Raw genomic sequence first — 17,067 nt, forward strand, 5'->3', positions numbered from 1 at the left:
CGTACCTTTTGGAACAGCAAACACTTGGGCACTTGGTTACGTAAGCACCCACTACACGAGCACAAGCAATTTACCCACATTCTAATTCAGCCGGCCGCTGTGGCCGAACGGTTCTAGGCGCTTCTGTCCGGAACCGCCCTGCTGTTACGGTCGGAGGTTCGAATGTATGCGATGTCCTTAGGTTAGTTAGGTTTAACTAGTTCTAAGTTCTAGCGGACTGATGACTTCAGATGTTAAGTCCCATAGTGCTTAGAGCCATTTGAACCATTTGAATATAACTCACTTAGTTCCGACATAATGCACTCACAAGTGCACCGAACACGGTCGAGAATACGACAGACACTTTCAGCGCATTGAGGACATTGCACAAGTGCCGCTCTTGGTTAAATAGGACACCACCACCTACAGCCTCGCCTAATATCCGCATTTATGTTCAAGCACGCACTTCTCGCGGTGTTCCCATATTTTCGTCCCTGTAGCTTCGCTCTGCTGGCGACCTCTGCCGTGAGCTGCTAGGATTTGCTGGCTGACTCGCTTCGCCTGGCGCGTCGGCCATGCGGTGTAACTTACACTGTCGGAGGGAAGTCTACCGTCTAGGGGTAGCTACTCACGATCAGAACAGAAAGAAAATAAATCGATGACATTTATGGAAGCCACAACTGTGAAAATCTACGCAGATATGCACTACGTTGCCCTCAATAAATGATCGAAAACTACATATTTGCTGTGATTCTTCAGTTTCTGCCGGCACAGTTTCTCCCGGGTACATATTTGCTCTTTCTGGACACACTCGTATTTCGAGCGGACTGTCTTAGCTGCCTCAACTTGTATTCATCACATTGGTTAAGCAGCACACTTCTTGTCTACACGAACGGGTCGTAGATGGATTTTTATATAGAACCAAAAAAAGGCTTGGACAATGATTCCACGTCATGTACTGATTACTAGATGTCTTACGTGTTGATAAATGCGAGTCAGTGCTCGTACCAACGAGAAAGAACCCAACTTCATCTGATAGTAAGTTTTATGGGAAATTTCTAGATCCTGTCAGACAGCTTAAATCATCAGCAGCCGTTCGACATTCTTTCCTGGACGAAACCCTCATTCAGATTTCTCCAATAAAACCGTGTCACTAAAAATTTCTTCACCCACTCTTCACTTCTTACCACCGTAGTGGTTACACCCCCACCCTCCACACCCCACCCTCTCCTCAACCTGCCATTCTCGTTCTCAACACCTAAATTTTGATATATTTTATAGTTGTCTCCATTATACGATACCGTTAATTTAAATTTTACAGTTTTACCGAAATTAATTATATCCGTTGGAATACAATTTAAAGACCATAAAGTACTTAACTATCTGGTTACATTATTTTCATAACAGCTTGTTTTCTAAATATTTTAGCTGCTGGATATTGTCGTTATCATTTTAACAAGCGAGGTGGAAAGGGGCGTCATGGTAGAGATAATGAAATCGTGTACGATAGTAGCAGTGTTCAGTTTTCCGTAAATACCCGCAGATTTAAGTTTTCCATTATGTTCTTAACTCCATGAAGGCAAACGTTGCGTTGATTTCGTTGGAAAGGGTGAGATCGATTTCTTTCCCCAATATTTCTCTATCAGAAGATCTGCTAAACCATAATCTCCTCTTTTGCACAATTATTTTTCAACAACGCTGCCCGCTGACAGAATTTAAATAGTAAGTGGCAGCAGGAACCAAACGGAAACGAGTGTACATCCGTAAACCGAAAAGTTTTGGATTTTCTCTTAATAACTGTTACCGTTGAGTTGTCGAGTACCGCAGACACTTGCAGATCCACAATGGGAAGTGAGAGGTCTCAAGTGCAGTACTCCAACAATCGGCGTATGTTTTCGAGAACACGGTTCACAATTCCCGCAACCATTTCCGTACTATCGCCGACGCTAAAGCCTAAACTACCCACAATGGCCCATTAATCACGCTGTCAATGAGTCGCCTCGTGTCTACCGCTGGAACTTCGGTATTCTTATCGCTCATCGGACGCTTCTTTCTATTACAGGCCTCGTGTAGTGGCTTTCATGGCCTTCCGAACTCTCCTGCTGATTTACCCCCTTTTCGAGGTAGTTTCCCACCCCAAAGCCAAGATTGTGTTCCTTTGCCCTCTTTCGCAAGTACGAGGGTCTCTCCTTATTCCGGAAGTCTTGGATAAGTGACTGGGTTCGAACCTGTGACCTATGAAACTTTGGATATCAGAGGAAGTAATATAATATACTGACGGAGAAATGTTTGTCTGACGGCCATAACTTTCTGCGATCGTCACATGATCCTTTTATTATCATTCAGCTCTCTTAAGAGTGCCTGTATTAATATGCTAATACTCACTACAGCAGCTGTTCATTTCGTAACGTTTTCATCTCGTTCCTTGCAGTTCCCGGATCCCCGGCTGCTGTGAAGGCCCTGACGCTGACTTCAGACTCCATCCTGGTGTCGTGGCTGCCTCCTGAGCAACCCAACGGCCTCATCACGCAATACACCGTTTACTGCAGCAGGAAGAACCACCCATCCAAGGTGCACTTCCGTTTGGCGACGAGTACTCAGGCGAAATTGTACCTGTCTTGATAAACACTGTCTGGATTAATCCAAGGACGCAGGGACGTAGCTGAAAGCCTAAATAACTAATCACATGGTGACTGGGGTTCTTGTACTTAATATCGCTGCCTCCTGCACATCGTCCGCCGTAATGTACTGGTTACAGTCGCTAGCTGGTGTCGGCTGGGTTGCCGCGCTGACTTGCCCATGCTGCAGCAGTTTACCATTTAACATTTGTAACTTCTGGAAGGTTTTGGGTGTAATTTATGGATTATTCAAATTTGCTAGAATGTTCCATGTACGAGGGTCACTCCAAAAGAAATGCACAGCATTTTTTTTTTTTACATCAAGCTTTTCAGTGTCGTCCATCCGAGTTTCTTGTTTCTTTGTGACCCTCTGTCAACATCCTGGGAACCCATCTGGCACAAGCCTTTTTTAACGCCAACACTTTCAGTATTCTGCAAACATTTCCTTCCCCTGTCCCAACGTAGGGTGACAATTCGTTCACAGTGATGCGTCTGTCAGCAGTCGCCAGTTCGTTAACTCTCTGCACATTGCCTGGAGTGTGTGTAATACGAGGCCTGTCGCTGCGAGGACAATACTCAATATTGCCGTGCCCGCTTTCATCACGTAGCCTGCTTGCCCACCAACTAACTGTAATGCGATCGACAGCAGCATCTGCATACACCTTTTTCACCCTCTTGTGGATGTTTCCCATTGTCTCGTTTTCACAGCACAGGAATTATACGACAGCAGGTTGCTTCTGACGAAAGTCAAGTCTAGCAGCCATCTTGAAGACATGCTGGACGGCGCCACTCGCGGGAACAGGTTGAACTAAGTTTGAAAACAAGCGGAAAGGATGTATCTACACACTGGAAAGCTTTCACACATGCAGAATGAAAAATGCATTTTTAAAAAATAGTGTGCATTTCTTTTGGAGTGACACACGTATGTATAAATAGGAGCACTCCCTGCTGAGGTAGGCATTTCAGCTCTGTCCGTATTTATAGTAGTAATTAGGAGTGGTGACGCCACATTGAGAGGTGTGCAACAACATTTAGAAAGCATCTTTACTAACACTTGAAATAGCATTAATTCATATCAAATCCAAGTCAAGAAGGGACGCCCTTGTCATAATTTACATTTTATTAGCACAGCTTACAATAACCCAGTTCAGCAATCATGAACAAAGAAAATAAAGGACATTATGACTTACACAATTTTCACTCTCGCAGAACCCTGCTACACCGAGGCTTAACGTCTGCAGTGTCAGAAACCAACATCAGATCAGTACAAAATTTTCACTCTCGCAGAACCCTGCTACACCGAAGCTTAACGTCTGCAGCGTCAGAAACCAACTTCAGATCAGTACTTCGAAGATGTCTACCTAATCGTCCACCAGGAGGCGACCAAAACACCGCCAGAGGTCGTGAGCTGCAAGGACGTATTCTCTTCCGAAAGACACGAGATCGAAAATAGATCCAGCTGTATTCAAGCACCGAGTAGTGTTTAACGCAGTGCTGAGTCCAGACCAGTTCGCTCTGAGTGGGGTTTCCTGGGCCAGGAGCCGATTCTGCAAGGATTCCATCAATCAGGATTCTCACTCGAGAATGCCTTCATGGTGTCTTACTTCGTGAGCATGGAGCTGTCAGCTGTGAACCTGGAGTGTTCGTGACCTCCTCGCCAAAGAAGACGGGTGTAGTTGTAAATTTATTCCTGTTTAACTTCCAAACGGCTGGATACCCGGTAGGACATAAACTTCATTCATTCTCATGGTACTTTAATACTGAGTGTCCTACAGGAGTTTGAGTTTCATAAAATGAGCTTAGTGACAATCTAACCAGTCCTCAGCTGCATTATTATTCTATCTCCAGAACTGACTTATTTTATATTTTGTTTGAATCAGTATAGGGGTAGACATTCTGTAAATCTTAAATTACTGAACTTGCTCAGTTATTGCTACCTATCATACCCAACTGCCAACTACTCTATTAAAAGAAATACTCTTGAGATCTCAGATCTATGACGCCTTTTACATTTCGTTTAAAACAACATTTCCTCAAAACAATCACATATGATAATTTGTAATCCAGAGTGGCGCTTCCTCAACAATCATCCCCAAACAGTAACCACAACAGATTTGAGGGAACACGAGCAGGTTTTTCCAAAGGAACAAACATTGTAAAAAAGAATTGCAAGCCTAACGACGATAATAACACTAACGCTAAATATATTTCTCTCATTAAACCTAATGTGGGAACCCAATTAATATTGCACAAGCAATAGTGGCACAGACAGTGTACTAGAATGATATTTTCACTCTGCAGCGAAGTGTGCGCTAATATGAAACTTCCTCACAGATTAAAACCGTGTGCCGGACCGAGACTCAAACTCGGGGCCTTTGCTTTTCGCGGGCAAGTGCTCTACCAACTGAGCTACCCAAGCACGACTCACGACCCGTCCTCACAGCTCGAAAGGCAAAGGTCCCGAGTTCGAGTCTCGGTCCGGCACACAGTTTTAATCTGTCAGGAAGTTTCATACACAGTGTAGTTTAAGAAGGTTTGGATCGTTCATAGGAAGCGTGCATGGATAGCTGAGGTGGTTAAGGCGACTGCTCGCGATAAGCAGGAAGTTCGAGTCCCGGTGCAGCACAAATTTTCATGTGTCACCTATGGGTAGTGTGTCAATGTCACCAATTGGTCATATCTCTGTCAAAGAATTCGCAACTGCCAACAATTTCATAATATTAATACAACCCCAAATCGTCATCACTGTCTGTTCATTTATAAATGCATACGTATATAAGGGAACAGACACTGTAATAATAGTAATTCAAAACAGTGATTTGATGGTATAAAATAACTAATTACTGTTAAATGAAGTGGATTAAGAACAAATATTAAGTGCAGTACAGCCGTATTAAGCGGTAAATTGTGTTGTGGTGTAATAGGGTGGAGAGGACGGGGATGAAGGCTAGAAGTTTGAGGTAACGTAGATCATTAGGTTGGGGTAATCCACTTGCGCCCTTGATTGGCCTGCAGGTGATTGCGCACTTATCTAACCCATCACGTCACAAGAGGCAACCACACCATGTTTCACAAAATTACATCGATCATCTGCATCACGCCTTATGGATCACTGGCGACGTACTCGGGGAGTCGTGGAGGCAGGGGAAGGGGAGGGGGGGGGGGGGGAGGAAGTGTTTATTTTCCAGATATCGCGACAACACTTCTTGCAATACAGACATGAGTGTCTAATAACGTAACGCCAGAAACGCATATGAGCGTGATCTGTGAAAATGTATGTCCACTGTCCTGTACTGATTACACAACTGTAGCGTTCTCCATGTAAAGGCAACTTCCTCCACTACGAACGCTGCTCGCTTTTCAGTTTACAGACAGACCGCACCACCCCAGATTTCCTCTCCAGTTATCTTATGTGAGCAGTCAAAATAACTTCATTTAACTGGAGTTTGAGTACTGGACTTATTTTCAGTGTATTAAATGAATACCTATTTGCAATTGTCCTATAAAATACGTCATATGACTGAGGAGTGGCTGTTCCTTTTGACATGTCTGAAAGAACAGACGCCACACAGAATCTGGGACTGCCGATAGGTGGCGCTCGGTGAGAATGATGGTTGGTCGTTAGACGCGCCGAGATGGTCCACGCAGAGACGGTAAACACTGTGTCCCGGGTGGTTCAGTGGTTAACGCACCTCCCTAGTAGCACGAGATCCTGAGCTTAAATCCCTGCAGATTCTGTTATGATACATTAACTGTAAATGGAAGATGGAAGGAGGAGAAAGGAAAGGGATTACTGGCTCAGCTACAGTAGGACTAACATGGAATCAACAGGAGACGAGTGAAAACGTGTGCCGAACCGGGATTCAAGCCCAGGATCTCGTAATTACTAGGCAGGTGCGTTAAGCACTGCACCACCCGGGACACAGTGTTCATCGCATTTGTGTGGACCATCTGAGCACGCTTCACGAGGGACCAACATTCTCACCGAGTTACACCTATCGGAAGTCCCTGTCCACTTCCTCCATACTCGCTGCTCTGGGATTCCCGCACGACGTCGGACATACTAGGGCATCTGCACTGGAGAAGGTGGACCCATCGTGCATCTAGGCGGATCCGTTATATGAACGCATGGTGTCTGTTCCTTTGGGCATGTCCGAAGTATATCTTGTCGTCACGGGTGCGGAGGAGTGAAGCGCACATGCGTTTGGAGTGCGGGAGGTGCTTCATACAGGCTTCTGGAGCATAGGGCGTGGGGGTGGGGTGCTGATGTGAGCCAAATATGACATGCATGCGAACTGCATTTGAGTCTTACCCCCACAAATGCAGAGTGGGGCACGCGGGCCAGGGACTCTCCCTACTTGTCCTTGATATGTGAGGTACCCAATATTGCCTTAGAGATAAGGAAGTGCAGATCCTGCTATCAGCAAAATACAACTAACGCAATTGTCTCAACTTTAATATGACACCACAAATAAAAATGTGGTATCAGATAATGAGCCACTGTTTTTGCCCAGAACATACACTGCCACCCTGCTGATTCTAACTAGAATAATGAAATAACGTTACACAAGATTCTCATCGCAAGAAACCTAAACAGCTAAACGCTAACCTCTCACACAAATTCCCAGGAGGTGCATGTGAAAACAATACTGCCCAATAAATAAACGCGCGACTAGGGCCCACCATCGGGTAGAACGTTCGCAGGACGAAAGTATTTCGATTTGACGCCACTTCGGCGACTTGCGCGTCGATGCGGATGAAATGATGATGATTAGGACGACACAACACTCAATCCCTGAGAGGAGAAAAATCTCCGACCCAGCAGGGTATCGAACCCGGGCCCTTAGGATTGACATTCTGTCGCGCTGACCACTTTTTTTAATGTTGTTTTTTTTTCTTCACCAGGAGCAGGGTAAATGAACAAAAGATCTTTATTGGTACAAACTTAAATACAACAAAAATGCCATCCTTCCGGCGAAAATAACACAAGACATGATACTCGTACAAGGAGAGCAATTTTTTATGAACAAGGTGTAGGGAAAAAAGAACAAAAAACTAATAATACTGATGGAAGCTAAGAGGTGTAAAGCAATATACAGTGGAGTGAGGGAAAAACCAGTGTTTTCTGGTGAAGTGCGTAAAAGAAAGGAGGCGAGTGTCCCTGCGCCTACTCCACTGTGGGTTACAATGTAGAAAGCAGCGCGAGGGGTGTCAGAAGTCAGCAGGGAGGGCGGGAGTGCTGTCGGCGTGTGGCACCATCCAACTGAGCGTGTAGGTAATTAGCGAAGAAGGTGCGATAGCGCGGTCTCTGTTCGACTTCACTGTGGGCGATTTGTAAGTACTGCCAGAAATCAAGGCGTGATTTGTCGCCATCATTATACATGTAGGTGATGGTCCATCTCTTGACCCATACAATCGCATGATTTTTGGTGGCGGGGAAATAAGTATTCTCAGGATGGATAAAAGTCCATGGGTCAATAGAGTCCGGCGGAACGCGGAGGTAACAGGCAACGAACTGTCGGGCAAGTTTCCAGACGTCACTGGTGGCAGTACAAGTCAGTTGAAGTACATCGTCATCCATGAGGTGGCAAATGGAGCGGAGTGGAGAGTCCTTTAGTCCGATGGCGTGAAGACGATGATTTGTGGCGAATTTTTCATTTGCGACCTGGTACCATGTTGCCCGGACGTTGGAGGGAAGAAACGACTGGTGGATGTGACGCCAAACCGTCGGCTACCGCGTGGACGGATGTCGCAGTTCGATATTGTTGCTGGATATGGAACGAAGGAGTGGGGTGTAAAAATCTTTAGGTCGAGGAGAACGCGTGATCGGTAAGTGTGTGTGAGCATAACTGAAGTCGACGATGAAATCAGAAATGTGCGTCAGATGGTGCTTGATGTGTCCGACTGGTACTGGTGGTGTTATGGTCGCGGGCACAAGAATTTACAGCAAGCTCCGCGTAAGGGAGGTGCCCCCGTGCCACTGCTTGTGCATGGTGGACATGTACAAGGACGCCGCGCGGAGTCACACATTGACAAGGACGAGGCCACCCGCTCGCGGGGGAAGGGTGAGCGCGTCGTAGCAGACCTTAAAGAGCGTACCGGCCGTAAGGAAGTATCCGAAGGCAGCCTGGAGGCTGTGTCCAATAGTTGATGGCAGCGGGAGGACCTGTGCAATGTGGACCATTCTGGACGCCACATGTTGATTGAGGTATTGGACACGTTGTAAAGAATCGAGTCGTCGGAGACGATTTTGTCGCACCGTCGTGCGGAGAACGGCGTAGAAATAGTCGGTAGTGTGCCGGCGCCACATAGCAACTTCCTTTCCATACTGAAGTACGTCGAATGGCAGGTTTGGCACATTCCAGCCACCAGGTCAAGGTCGTGCAGTATTTCGGTAAGCGACGTTCACAGGTGGACCATGTCTCGGTAACACGTTATAGACATTCGGGATCATGAAGATGGGAGGTGTTTAGCTTCCACGGTGCACGACTGCGCCAGACCACTTGCTTGGGGAAGAGAATGTGGCAGATGCGAGTTCCCGAGAGACGTAAATTCTGTCCAGGCGACTCGCGGAGTGACTCGTCTGGTAAGTATGTTCAGGCGCATCGCCGTGCTGAACTTCCCAAGTGTCGCGGAGTGACTCGTCTGGTAAGTATGTCCAGGCGCATCGCCGTGCTGAACTTCCCAAGTGTCGCGGAGTGACTCGTCTGGTAAGTATGTCCAGGCGCATCGCCGTGCTGAACTTCCCAAGTGTCGCGGAGTGACTCGTCTGGTAAGTATGTCCAGGCGCATCGCCGTGCTGAACTTCCCAAGTGTCGCGGAGTGACTCGTCTGGTAAGTATGTCCAGGCGCATCGCCGTGCTGAACTTCCCAAGTGTCGCGGAGCAACAGATCTCGGACGACAAGACGCAGTTCTTGACAGGTGTTGTAGTGGGGCACTTGGTCTTTAGGGTGCAAGACACAACTAAAATCACCCCCAAGCAAGTAATGGTCGCAGCGCCCAAGAAACAAAGAAGCGATTTCTTCTGAATAGAAGAGGGCCCTGTCGCGTCTGCGGGTGGAGCCTGACGGAGCGTAAATGTTGACGACACCAGTCCCCATGACGGTGACGGCCATGCCTCTGGCAGATGGAAGGTATGTGATATCGGCCACTGGAATGCCTTCTCTGGCGAGATGGCTACGCCGCGTCCCAGTTGGTCACCAAGAGAAGGATAAGTGTTATATCCCGCGACGTCTGGAAGTGTGGCCAAGTGTACTTCCTGTAGTAGTGCGATATCGACGTCTGACGCCCATATCATCTCTCGCAGCAGTTGAAGTTTCACGGGTGAGCTAATGGTGTTAGTGTTGATCGTCGCTATTCGGTAGGTTTGGAGCCGTCCCCCGCCGTGAAGGGGAACTCCACCGGCGGAGGGTGAAGAGGGGCGAGGCAACGGCGAGTCGTGCCATGCGCGACCTGACGCCGTTATCAGCGGCGTAACGATGCTCCCGTCTGGGGTAACTCTGTCCCCAGCGTGTGGTCCGTCTCCTCATCAACGTCCTCACTCCACACCATTGAAGGCGCTGTCGCTGTGATGGTCGTACGTTCCACGTCGGTCGTAGGGGCGGCGGACGTCTCAGCGGCAGTCGCAGCGGTGGAGTCCATTGGTTCAGGAGCACCTGAGCGAGCCAGTAGAGTTGGCATCGAAACATCCACAGTCGGCGTCATGTTGTCGTCATTCGTATCGTCGTGTAGGTTCTCTGAGGCCTCGTCGGGTCGGACGGCCTGTGGAGCATCAGGGGGAGGTGATCCGTCTCGTTCCGAGACCGTACGGCGCCTCCTCTTGCGCCTCTTAGGTGAACGTTGTTTGTGGGTTCGTCCCTCCGTGTCGGAAGACGGAAGGGAGTCGCGTCGCCCTGAGAGGAAGGCCGTCGCGGGAACGTCAAATGAAGGGGCGTCCATATGGTCAGGCGTGTGGTTGTCGGAAGTCGTCGCTGTTGGTAGTGGCGCCATAGTAGCGTCTGGCTTTGAGCGCGACGTGTCGGCCCCGGCGGTATCCATAGCAGCTGGAAGGGTCACCGGTACGTGGTCCGATGAGCGGCGGCCGGTGGGAGGAGAAGAGAGTGCCGATGCGTAGGTGATCGGTAAAATCGTCGTCGGAGCCGTAGGTGCCACGGTAGCGGCTGGCAATTGGGTGATCCGTCGCTGAAGACACTCAGATCTGAGGTGGCCTTCTTTTCCGCACCCGGAACAGGTCTTCGGTTGGCCGTCGTATATGACAACCGCGCGGCACCCGCTAATTTGCAGGTAAGATGGCACGTCGCGATGGAGGTCGATGGTGATCTGCCGTACACCGTTAAGAACGGGGTACATTTGGAATTGCGCCCAGCGTTCGGCAGTGTGGCCATGTACAGTGCCGTAGGGGCGGAAAGCCTGTCTTCCGCCGGTAGCTCGAACGGGAGTTCGAAAACTCGTATGGTGCGCATTCCTAAGACGGCATGGTCGACAGTGACCGCTCCGACATTCCCGTCGGCGTGGCAAAAGCGTAATCCATGGTTGGTGTCACGAAGTATTCTTTCACATACCGCGTCATTGACGACTTGCAAGTACACTGTACTGCTTAATATGGACAAATGGATGCCCAAGCTGGGATCTTAGCAAAGTCACGTAGGAAGCGTTCCACTTCCAAGGCCTTTGGTCGTGCTTATTCGTTGCAGAAGTTGAATCGTAAAGATGATTTTCGAAAACGGTTAGCCATGGCTCTAGTGCATGTAAGCGACACGTAAGTAACGGCCGCTGAAATGTAAACAACAGCAAGCGAGCGCGCTCCGCAGGCGGAAACAACAACACGTCCGCACTGCACGGCGGCGAAAGCCGGACTGACCACTCAGCTACTGGGGGCGGACATACTGTCCTATGTGACCTCCATAATTCTGTCAGCACAAGTACCGCGTCTACCTCCATGACTCAGTGATCAGTATGTAGCGCTAGTATGAGGAATACCCAGGTTCGAGTCCTGGCACTGCCAGACACTCTGCGTTTATTCGTGGACTGATATGGGAGGTGCTCAGCCTCGTGAAGCCATCCTAACTAGCCACTAGTGGATTTTCGTCGCTTATGTCGGCAAATGTGACTAGGTGAATGCTTGTATGCACTGACTGTCTCAGCCGCCACGCTGTCACCAAGACAACTGACGAGGTACTGGAAATGGTGAAGTTTCCTGTAGAGGACATAATTTTGAATCATGGAGTATGTGCAATGATCTACGATCATGGAAAATTGTTTCAGACAATTTTCGTATCAGTAGATGGAAAAATATATCGCCTTAGTTCTTTCACAGCCCAATAGACGGAACCTGTGTCCTTCATGCAATTTCCATAAAGCATCAATTTACTCTGAAGTCTTGACCGAGATATACAAGGAGACACAGGAGCGTAGCTGGCGCACCGCCTTTAGAGGCTGTGTTTGTCTGTAGCCATCCCACAGCCCCGAAAATGAGTCACGCAGTGGCCTCTAAATACATGGGAAAATCAGTCATTTGTACAAAAGTGGGTAACAATCTATAAATTCGGTAAAAACCGTGAATGATTTTGTGGAACATGGCCCATTTCGCAAATTGAATCCAAAAGTGGAAAAGATGATTACTAAGCTTTTCGTGAAAGCCATTCTTCACATTACATCAAACGAAAGCAAAATTCTACTGTTTTATTAACGTTAACTACTGCTGTATTTTTTAGCATGTGTAACTGCTTAAAAACGATGAAAAGGTCGAAATTGCAGTACAGATATTGTAAAAGATATTCATGGTTGAAGTTGGACAATCAATATAAAATAAAAATTTATGGCTGAAGACGGAATATAATTAATTCATATATCCCTAACATGAAACTCATGGGCAGCCCACAACTTAATGAGTATTAATAACGGATATGAAGTATTTCGAAAAACAATAATTTATACTGCGGACTGCTAAAGATGTCAAAATGTTGCTAAATGTATTAGTAAAGAAAAGAAAAGAAAGCCAGTTCCAAAAGACGAGTAAAACTGTTCCTATTTTGTTGCATAATATTTTTTTTTAATAAAATTGTCTAATGCTATAATTCCACTAGTGAAGTAATCTATCACTTAAGGAAATGAAAATCGTTCTTTTCACTGGTATCTATTACTTCTTTCTGTTCTATACTCTATTCTAGCGTGTACGTCTGTAAGTAACAGATACGCCTAAATGTGATCGATCGGCTTACTCCACACACTTCTTACTGTATACCTAAGCTTTTTCATGTATTTTTCCATTTTTTCAGACGAGTAGTTTCCGAGTCGGTCCCACATCAAGCTCACTTGAAATTCGAGGACTAAAGGAACTGGAGCCATATGAGTCGTGGGTCACAGCCTCTACTATTGTCGGCGAAGGAGAGAGAACCAAGTCAATCACACAAGCACCCAATTCAAGAGGTAAGGCGGGAACTACAACATTACTAGCGAGAGGTGATTTTCAACTATTAATCGATCCAACGTTTCCAGTGTAAAAGATAGCACAGGAATTTCGAACTTTAAAGCTGGGTTGCAGGACAGTCATTGTCACAATTTACTATGTAGAGAACTGCTCTAGTCACGTTCTGAGGTCCACAGCTTGAACCAAAAAAATGGGATAATCTGAGATCAGTTCTTATTTTGCATGCTGAGAATCACACGTAGGCACACAAATACATACTCTGTACATAAATTAAGGAAAGGAAATAAAGATACATAGAATGTTTCAGATAAGTGATGTAGAGTACAATGTAACTTCTCTGTTGTGTGACACAGGACAATACATGGAAAGATGAGTGAGAAGGAACGCAATGATACATAGGCAGTCAGTAACATTAACATCTAATACACCCTTCCCAGAAAATCGAGGTTCCTGGTTTCGACCTGAGGTAGAACGAATTACAAAGGATGCCCTTATAGCATAGAGAGTTCTCATGTCAAATTGACAGGATAGATATCAGAGATTCTCCAAGTTGTTGTTGTTGTTGTCTTCAGTCCTGAGACTGGTTTGATGCAGCTCTCCATGCTACTCTATCCTGTGCAAGCTTCTTCATCTCCCAGTACCTACTGCAACCTACATCCTTCTGAATCTGCTTAGTGTACTCATCTCTCGGTCTCCCTCTACGATTTTTACCCTCCACGCTGCCCTCCAATGCTAAATTTGTGATCCCTTGATGCCTCAAAACATGTCCTACCAACCGATCCCTTCTTCTAGTCAAGTTGTGCCACAAACTTCTCTTCTCCCCAATCCTATTCAATACCTCCTCATTCGTTACGTGATCTATTCACCTTATCTTCAGTATTCTTCTGTAGCACCACATTTCGAAGGCTTCTATTCTCTTCTTGTCCAAACTAGTTATCGTCCATGTTTCACTTCCATACATGGCTACACTCCAAACAAATACTTTCAGAAACGACTTCCTGATACATAAATCTATATTCGATGTTAACAAATTTCTCTTCTTCAGAAACGCTTTCCTTGCCATTGCCAGTCTACATTTTATATCCTCTCTACTTCGACCATCATCAGTTATTTTACTTCCTAAATAGCAAAACTCCTTTACTACTTTAAGTGTCTCATTTCCTAATCTAATTCCCTCAGCATCACCCGATTTAATTTGACTACATTCCATTATCCTCGTTTTGCTTTTGTTAATGTTCATCTTATATCCTCCTTTCAAGACACTGTCCATTCCGTTCAACTGCTCTTCCAAGTCCTTTGCCGTCTCTGACAGAATTAGAATGTCATCGGCGAACCTCAAAGTTTTTACTTCGTCTCCATGAATTTTAATACCTACTCCAAATTTTTCTTTTGTTTCCTTTACTGCTTGCTCAATATACAGATTGAATAACATCGGGGAGAGGCTACAACCCTGTCTCACTCCTTTCCCAACCACTGCTTCCCTTTCATGCCCCTCGACTCTTATTACTGCCATCTGGTTTCTGTACAAATTATAAATAGCCTTTCGCTCCCTGTATTTTACCCCTGCCACCTTCAGAATTTGAAAAAGAGTATTCCAGTCAACATTGTCAAAAGCTTTCTCTAAGTCTACAAATGCTAGAAACGTAGGTTTGCCTTTCCTTAATCTTTCTTCTAAGATAAGTCGTAAGGTCAGTATTGCCTCACGTGTTCCAACATTTCGACGGAATCCAAACTGATCTTCCCCGAGGTCTGCATCTACCAGTTTTTCCATTCGTCTGTAAAGAATTCGCGTTAGTATTTTGCAGCCGTGGCTTATTAAACTGATAGTTCGGTAATTTTCACATCTGTCAACACCTGCTTTCTTTGGGATTGGAATTATTATATTCTTCTTGAAGTCTGAGGGTATTTCGCCTGTCTCATACATCTTGCTCACCAGCTGGTAGAGTTTTGTCATGAGTGGCTCCCCCAAGGCCGTCAGTAGTTCTAATGAAATGTTGTCTACTCCGGGGGCCTTGTTTCGACTCAGGTCTTTCAGTGCTCTGTCAAACTCTTCACGCAGTATCGTATCTCCCATTTCGTCTTCATCTACATCCTCTTCTATTTCCATAATATTGTCCTCAATTACATCGCCCTTGTATAAACCTTCTATATACTCCTTCCACCTTTCTGCCTTCCCTTCTTTGCTTAGAACTGGGCTGCCATCTGCGCTCTTGATATTCATACACATGGTTCTCTTCTCTCCAAAGGTCTCTTTAATTTTCCTGTAGGCAGTATCTATCTTACCCCTAGTGAGATAAGCTTCTACATCCTTACATTTGTCCTCTAGCCATCCCTGTTTAGCCATTTTGCACTTCCTGTCGATCTCATTTTTGAGACGTTTGTATTCCTTTTTGCCTGCTTCATTTACTGCATTTTTATATTTTCTCCTTTCATCAATTAAATTCAATATTTCTTCTGTTACCCAAGGATTTCTAGCAGCCCTCGTCTTTGTACCTACTTTATCCTCTGCTGCCTTCACTACTACATCCCTCAGAGCTACCCATTCTTCTTCTACTGTATTGCTTTCCCCTATTCCTGTCAATTGTTCTCTTATGCTCTCTCTGAAACTCTGTACAACCCCTGGTTCTTTCAGTTTATCCAGGTCCCATCTCCTTAATTTCCCACATTTTTGCAGTTTCTTCAGTTTTAATCTACAGGTCATAACCAATAGATTGTGGTCAGAGTCCACATCTGCCCCTGGAAATGTCTTACAACTTAAAACCTGGTTCCTAAATCTCTGTCTTACCATTATATAATCTATCTGATACCTTTTAGTATCTCCAGGGTTCTTCCACGTATACAACCTTCTTTCATGATTCTTAAACCAAGTGTTAGCTATGATTAAGTTGTGCTCTGTGCAGAATTCTACTAGGCGGCTTCCTCTTTCATTTCTTAGCCCCAATCCATATTCACCTACTATGTTTCCTTCTCTCCCTTTTCCTACACTCGAATTCCAGTCACCCATTACTATTAAATTTTCGTCTCCCTTCACTATCTGAATAATTTCTTTTATTTCATCGTACATTTCTTCAATTTCTTCATCATCTGCAGAGCTAGTTGGCATATAAACTTGTACTACTGTAGTAGGTGTGGGCTTCGTATCTATCTTGGCCACAATAATGCGTTCACTATGCTGTTTGTAGTAGCTTACCCGCATTCCTATTTTCCTATTCATTATTAAACCTACTCCTGCATTACCCCTATTTGATTTTGTGTTTATAACCCTGTATTCACCTGACCAGAAGTCTTGTTCCTCCTGCCACCGAACTTCACTAATTCCCACTATATCTAACTTTAACCTATCCATTTCCCTTTTTAAATTTTCTAACCTACCTGCCCGATTAAGGGATCTGACATTCCACGCTCCGATCCGTAGAACGCCAAGTACTTCGCAAAATTCAAGCTCAAAAGACGCTCTGAATCGCATATTCTTTTGCTGTGGGCGTTATCAGTAGCAGCAAGTAACTTTAAGTGATAGACTAAGCAAACTGAATCATCCAAACTCCACTAACATCATCACTGACCTAGCGTCATGAGATGTAACAACCTCCAGCAGCATCATGAGCATGTCTGTACCATACAGTGGACTGTTACTGGGTGATAGTGCCTTATTTATCTATTCCTCTGTCTGTATCTACAAAAATTTATGCTAACAATGATATGTACCACTTATGTTGTACGAGGCTCAGTGCACGGTGTAACCAGCAAATGCGAATATATAGGGTGATTCACCTATCCGTATCAATGGCTTTTATGCAACCTGCAACACCTTCAAAAACCACATGCGAGAATTTCGTATTTTCTCGCTCTCCCTTTTCATGCTTAACAATGTTTGCAGTGTCAAACCGATAGTACATTGTCTATACGGCGTGCAGCACGTCGTATTTCTCACAATCGTGTTCTTGCAACTCTCTGACTGCGACTGTATGCACAGAGGCTTTGATTGTTACTGTGTTCAGCTGATTATAAGGCGTTTGACGACAAAGTTTGAAAAAATGATA

At 45.6% G+C, this 17,067-nt stretch overlaps 1 protein-coding gene across 1 annotated transcript in view; it reads left to right on the top strand.

Moving 5' to 3' along the window:
* Window positions 1-17,067, top strand: part of LOC126284517 (Down syndrome cell adhesion molecule-like protein Dscam2) — a 698,452-nt gene that overhangs the window by 619,196 nt on the left and 62,189 nt on the right. The window contains exons 26-27 of the mRNA XM_049983513.1: window positions 2,411-2,550; window positions 12,876-13,026. Coding sequence (XP_049839470.1) covers window positions 2,411-2,550; window positions 12,876-13,026 — 291 coding nt within the window. The remainder of the gene's footprint in view (window positions 1-2,410; window positions 2,551-12,875; window positions 13,027-17,067) is intronic.

This window comes from Schistocerca gregaria, chromosome 1 (assembly GCF_023897955.1).
Source record: "Schistocerca gregaria isolate iqSchGreg1 chromosome 1, iqSchGreg1.2, whole genome shotgun sequence".
NCBI lineage: Eukaryota > Metazoa > Arthropoda > Insecta > Orthoptera > Acrididae > Schistocerca > Schistocerca gregaria.